This window comes from Monopterus albus, unplaced genomic scaffold, assembly GCF_001952655.1.
Source record: "Monopterus albus unplaced genomic scaffold, M_albus_1.0 scaffold58.1, whole genome shotgun sequence".
In the NCBI taxonomy this organism is placed as follows: Eukaryota; Metazoa; Chordata; class Actinopteri; order Synbranchiformes; family Synbranchidae; genus Monopterus; species Monopterus albus.
This window is the reverse complement of record NW_018127938.1, coordinates 1,709,150-1,714,654: the sequence shown is the minus strand read 5'-3', so window position 1 is coordinate 1,714,654 and position 5,505 is coordinate 1,709,150. Positions and strand designations below refer to the sequence as shown.

Sequence of the window (5,505 nt, the reverse complement as noted above, 5' to 3'; positions counted from 1 at the left end):
GTTCATGGCTGGTGGCACTCTGGGGGCCCTCTCCTTCCTCAGGCAGGCCACATTGTGGAGGACAGCACAACAGTAATGTCACATGCCCTCACAGGAATTTGTGAAGTCAGTGAAAGCGTGCCTTCAGGAGGCCAAAGGTCATTTCAACTCTGGCCCTGGTCCGGGCATGGGCATGGTTGTAGGCCTGCTGTGCTTCCTGGGGGTCTGTGAAAGGTGTTAGGAGAAAAGACTGGCAGCCATACCCCCTGTCTCCCAGCAACACACCAGAGAATTCACCTGTCAACACAAAATCTCATCATTACTACCTCATAAACACAGTGATATTATTGACACAGCCATGATGTAAAACGTGGTTAATAGGGGTTGTGTGGCTCATCTTGTGATAGGCGCCGATAGATTTCAGAGGCCCGAAAGATTCTGGAGTCATGGACTGAGCCAGGCCATTTTGCCACAACATTGCTGATCACACAGTCAGCATTGCAGACGATCTGAAATCATAAGATGAGGAATATTAAACCAATCAATGCACATCACTGGCAAGGCACAGTGTTCATCAATGGACAATATCAAAAAGTTATGTTCACCTGAACATTAATGCTGTGAAAGGATTTCACCACCACAGCAGCCGACCACTGTCGTCATCAGGGAAGATTGCCGGATTGTCCCAGTCCATGGCTGGTGGCACTCTGGGGGCCCTCTCCTTCCTCAGGCAGGCCACATTGTGGAGGACACCAAAAGCCACAGTAATGTCACATGCCCTCACAGGGCTGACCCTTAATTTGTGAAGGCAGTGAAAGCGTGCCTTCAGGAGGCCAAAGGTCATTTCAACTCTGGCCCTGGTCCAGGCATGGGCATGGTTGTAGGCCTGCTGTGCTTCCTGGGGGTCTGTGAAAGGTGTTAGGAAAAAGGACTGCCAGCCATACCCCCTGTCTCCCAGCAACACACCAGAGAATTCACCTGTCAACACAAAATCTCATCATTACTACCTCATAAACACAGTGATATTATTGACACAGCCATGATGTAAAACGTGGTTAATAGGGGTTCTGTCGCTCATCTTGTGATAGGCGCCGATAGATTTCAGAGGCCCGAAAGATTCTGGAGTCATGGACTGAGCCAGGCCATTTTGCCACAACATTGCTGATCACACAGTCAGCATTGCAGACGATCTGAAATCATAAGATGAGGAATATTAAACCAATCAATGCACATCACTGGCAAGGCACACTGTTCATCAATGGACAATATCAAAAAGTTATGTTCACCTGAACATTAATGCTGTGAAAGGATTTCACCACCACAGCAGCCGACCACTGTCGTCATCAGGGAAGATTGCCGGATTGTCCCAGTCCATGGCTGGTGGCACTCTGGGGGCCCTCTCCTTCCTCAGGCAGGCCACATTGTGGAGGACACCAAAAGCCACAGTAATGTCACATGCCCTCACAGGGCTGACCCTTAATTTGTGAAGGCAGTGAAAGCGTGCCTTCAGGAGGCCAAAGGTCATTTCAACTCTGGCCCTGGTCCAGGCATGGGCATGGTTGTAGGCCTGCTGTGCTTCCTGGGGGTCTGTGAAAGGTGTTAGGAAAAAGGACTGCCAGCCATACCCCCTGTCTCCCAGCAACACACCAGAGAATTCACCTGTCAACACAAAATCTCATCATTACTACCTCATAAACACAGTGATATTATTGACACAGCCATGATGTAAAACGTGGTTAATAGGGGTTCTGTCGCTCATCTTGTGATAGGCGCCGATAGATTTCAGAGGCCCGAAAGATTCTGGAGTCATGGACTGAGCCAGGCCATTTTGCCACAACATTGCTGATCACACAGTCAGCATTGCAGACGATCTGAAATCATAAGATGAGGAATATTAAACCAATCAATGCACATCACTGGCAAGGCACACTGTTCATCAATGGACAATATCAAAAAGTTATGTTCACCTGAACATTAATGCTGTGAAAGGATTTCACCACCACAGCAGCCGACCACTGTCGTCATCAGGGAAGATTGCCGGATTGTCCCAGTCCATGGCTGGTGGCACTCTGGGGGCCCTCTCCTTCCTCAGGCAGGCCACATTGTGGAGGACACCAAAAGCCACAGTAATGTCACATGCCCTCACAGGGCTGACCCTTAATTTGTGAAGGCAGTGAAAGCGTGCCTTCAGGAGGCCAAAGGTCATTTCAACTCTGGCCCTGGTCCAGGCATGGGCATGGTTGTAGGCCTGCTGTGCTTCCTGGGGGTCTGTGAAAGGTGTTAGGAAAAAGGACTGCCAGCCATACCCCCTGTCTCCCAGCAACACACCAGAGAATTCACCTGTCAACACAAAATCTCATCATTACTACCTCATAAACACAGTGATATTATTGACACAGCCATGATGTAAAACGTGGTTAATAGGGGTTCTGTCGCTCATCTTGTGATAGGCGCCGATAGATTTCAGAGGCCCGAAAGATTCTGGAGTCATGGACTGAGCCAGGCCATTTTGCCACAACATTGCTGATCACACAGTCAGCATTGCAGACGATCTGAAATCATAAGATGAGGAATATTAAACCAATCAATGCACATCACTGGCAAGGCACACTGTTCATCAATGGACAATATCAAAAAGTTATGTTCACCTGAACATTAATGCTGTGAAAGGATTTCACCACCACAGCAGCCGACCACTGTCGTCATCAGGGAAGATTGCCGGATTGTCCCAGTCCATGGCTGGTGGCACTCTGGGGGCCCTCTCCTTCCTCAGGCAGGCCACATTGTGGAGGACACCAAAAGCCACAGTAATGTCACATGCCCTCACAGGGCTGACCCTTAATTTGTGAAGGCAGTGAAAGCGTGCCTTCAGGAGGCCAAAGGTCATTTCAACTCTGGCCCTGGTCCAGGCATGGGCATGGTTGTAGGCCTGCTGTGCTTCCTGGGGGTCTGTGAAAGGTGTTAGGAAAAAGGACTGCCAGCCATACCCCCTGTCTCCCAGCAACACACCAGAGAATTCACCTGTCAACACAAAATCTCATCATTACTACCTCATAAACACAGTGATATTATTGACACAGCCATGATGTAAAACGTGGTTAATAGGGGTTCTGTCGCTCATCTTGTGATAGGCGCCGATAGATTTCAGAGGCCCGAAAGATTCTGGAGTCATGGACTGAGCCAGGCCATTTTGCCACAACATTGCTGATCACACAGTCAGCATTGCAGACGATCTGAAATCATAAGATGAGGAATATTAAACCAATCAATGCACATCACTGGCAAGGCACACTGTTCATCAATGGACAATATCAAAAAGTTATGTTCACCTGAACATTAATGCTGTGAAAGGATTTCACCACCACAGCAGCCGACCACTGTCGTCATCAGGGAAGATTGCCGGATTGTCCCAGTCCATGGCTGGTGGCACTCTGGGGGCCCTCTCCTTCCTCAGGCAGGCCACATTGTGGAGGACACCAAAAGCCACAGTAATGTCACATGCCCTCACAGGGCTGACCCTTAATTTGTGAAGGCAGTGAAAGCGTGCCTTCAGGAGGCCAAAGGTCATTTCAACTCTGGCCCTGGTCCAGGCATGGGCATGGTTGTAGGCCTGCTGTGCTTCCTGGGGGTCTGTGAAAGGTGTTAGGAAAAAGGACTGCCAGCCATACCCCCTGTCTCCCAGCAACACACCAGAGAATTCACCTGTCAACACAAAATCTCATCATTACTACCTCATAAACACAGTGATATTATTGACACAGCCATGATGTAAAGTGGTGTGTATCTAAAACAATTGGACATAACCTTACACATTAAGACAAATATTAAGACTAGCATTACAGTTGACCCTAACAGCTCTTTTCCTGTAACCTTGACGTGCCTGCAGTCTGCACTGCAGGCTGAACAGTTAACAGCCTGAGCTAGTCAACCTGTCTGCACTAACATTCCTAGACAACAAATCTCTGAATATCTATCTAACTAAAAAAATAACCTAACAAGGTGCTAAAAAACAAACTGTTAGAAGGAACAATTCAAACAACACATTGAAAGTGGAATGTGAAGCACTAAAGACCCTTTTGTGAATGAATCCGTGTCTGCTCATCCTGGCTTGGTCTTTGTGCAACCAATTAAGCCTGGACGCACGTGTTTTGGATTCATTGAGCTCAGCTCAGTCATTTATCCTGGATGTCTTAATTCTACTTTTGTGCAACAGGCCCCTGGTTTGTTCCTTTGTAAAAGTGTGTTTGTTTTGTTTTTTTATGGTTGCAGAGATTTCTAACCTGCTTGTGGTCACTAAAGATAGACCCCCACAGCAGATAGCCAAGCACGAGAGTCAGCTCAGCTTCCATCGCATTCTCAAGGAGGAGATTGAGCAGGTACACCTTCTTCACATCTGTCTGCCATGTTACAACAGCAGTCTCGTCCTTATGACATTATAGGCTGTGTGCAGGTGTAAACCTTCCCAAATTATTTACACAGAATTACATTTATGTTAAGGATGGTGTTTTGTATTTCAGAAATTGTACAGCATTTGACTTTTTTGAATTCCTCGTATTTGCATAGCTCTGCACAGAATGTAACTAACAACTGATTTAATCTTTTATTTTAATAGAAGTATAGTTTGTAAGAGAAAGGGGATTTTTCCAGTATGAAGATGCTGGTGTTGGATGTTATCTTCACTCTGTGAACTTGCATGTCATTGTGATTATATAGAAATATCTCGGGTTACACAGGAATGTATTTAACAGTTTCAGAATCTTCATAGCTGCGTTTAGCTGAAGTTTTCAAAAGCGTCACAAGCCATAAAACTATTTTATGCTTGCTTCTTTGTTTTCTCTGATCCCTGCTGTGTTAACCAGGAGGAGCACCTTGGCCTGGGCACAAGAACTAACATCTACTCAGGCACACTGAAGGTGAAGAGTGAGGAGGACGAAGATGCAGGTTACACGTCCTTCCAGGAGGTCAAGGTGGTCCTGAAGGTGCTGGGTTCTGGACAGAGGGACATCTCCTTGGTGAGACATGGTCAAAGATACTTTTCTTGCACACCTGTTCTTATGAGGACTAACATCTAAGCACTGTGAAAGCTGATAACGTATTAGCAGTAAGCTGTTTCAAAATCAGAGCTTAAAGGTTTCAGTAGGTCTTCTTCTACTTGCTGTCGACAGGCCTTCTTCGAAACAGCCAGCATGATGCGACAAGTGTCCCATAAACACATTGTGCTGCTGTATGGAGTGTGTGTCCGCCATCTGGAGAGTAAGTGCCTATTAAGAAGTGTGGGAGGATGTGGTGCTGTGCATCAAGCTTCCTAACTCTCTTTCATCCCTTTGTGCCACAAGATATCATGGTGGAGGAGTTTGTCCAACTAGGACCACTGGACCTTTTCATGAGGAGACAGCAGAGTCCACTCAGCACGCCATGGAAGTTCCAGGTGGCCAAGCAGCTGGCCTCAGCTCTCAGCTACTTGGTAAAAGAGAAAGAAACACACACATATACACCAATGATAAGAATGGCATCACATGCCATTCC

At 46.9% G+C, this 5,505-nt stretch overlaps 1 protein-coding gene and 1 long non-coding RNA gene across 3 annotated transcripts in view; one reads left to right on the top strand and one right to left on the bottom strand.

Moving 5' to 3' along the window:
• Positions 1–5,505, top strand: part of jak1 (Janus kinase 1) — a 45,169-nt gene that overhangs the window by 28,614 nt on the left and 11,050 nt on the right. For both annotated transcript variants that reach the window (XM_020602729.1, XM_020602728.1), the window contains exons 12-15: positions 4,249–4,355; positions 4,839–4,991; positions 5,145–5,232; positions 5,316–5,443. In XM_020602729.1, the coding sequence (XP_020458385.1) occupies positions 4,249–4,355; positions 4,839–4,991; positions 5,145–5,232; positions 5,316–5,443 (476 nt within the window). The remainder of the gene's footprint in view (positions 1–4,248; positions 4,356–4,838; positions 4,992–5,144; positions 5,233–5,315; positions 5,444–5,505) is intronic.
• LOC109961744 (uncharacterized) lies at positions 290–1,041 on the bottom strand. Its single transcript, XR_002275164.1, has 2 exons — positions 585–1,041; positions 290–488 (listed from the first exon to the last, which is right to left on the bottom strand). It is a non-coding gene; the product is annotated as an uncharacterized LOC109961744 (long non-coding RNA).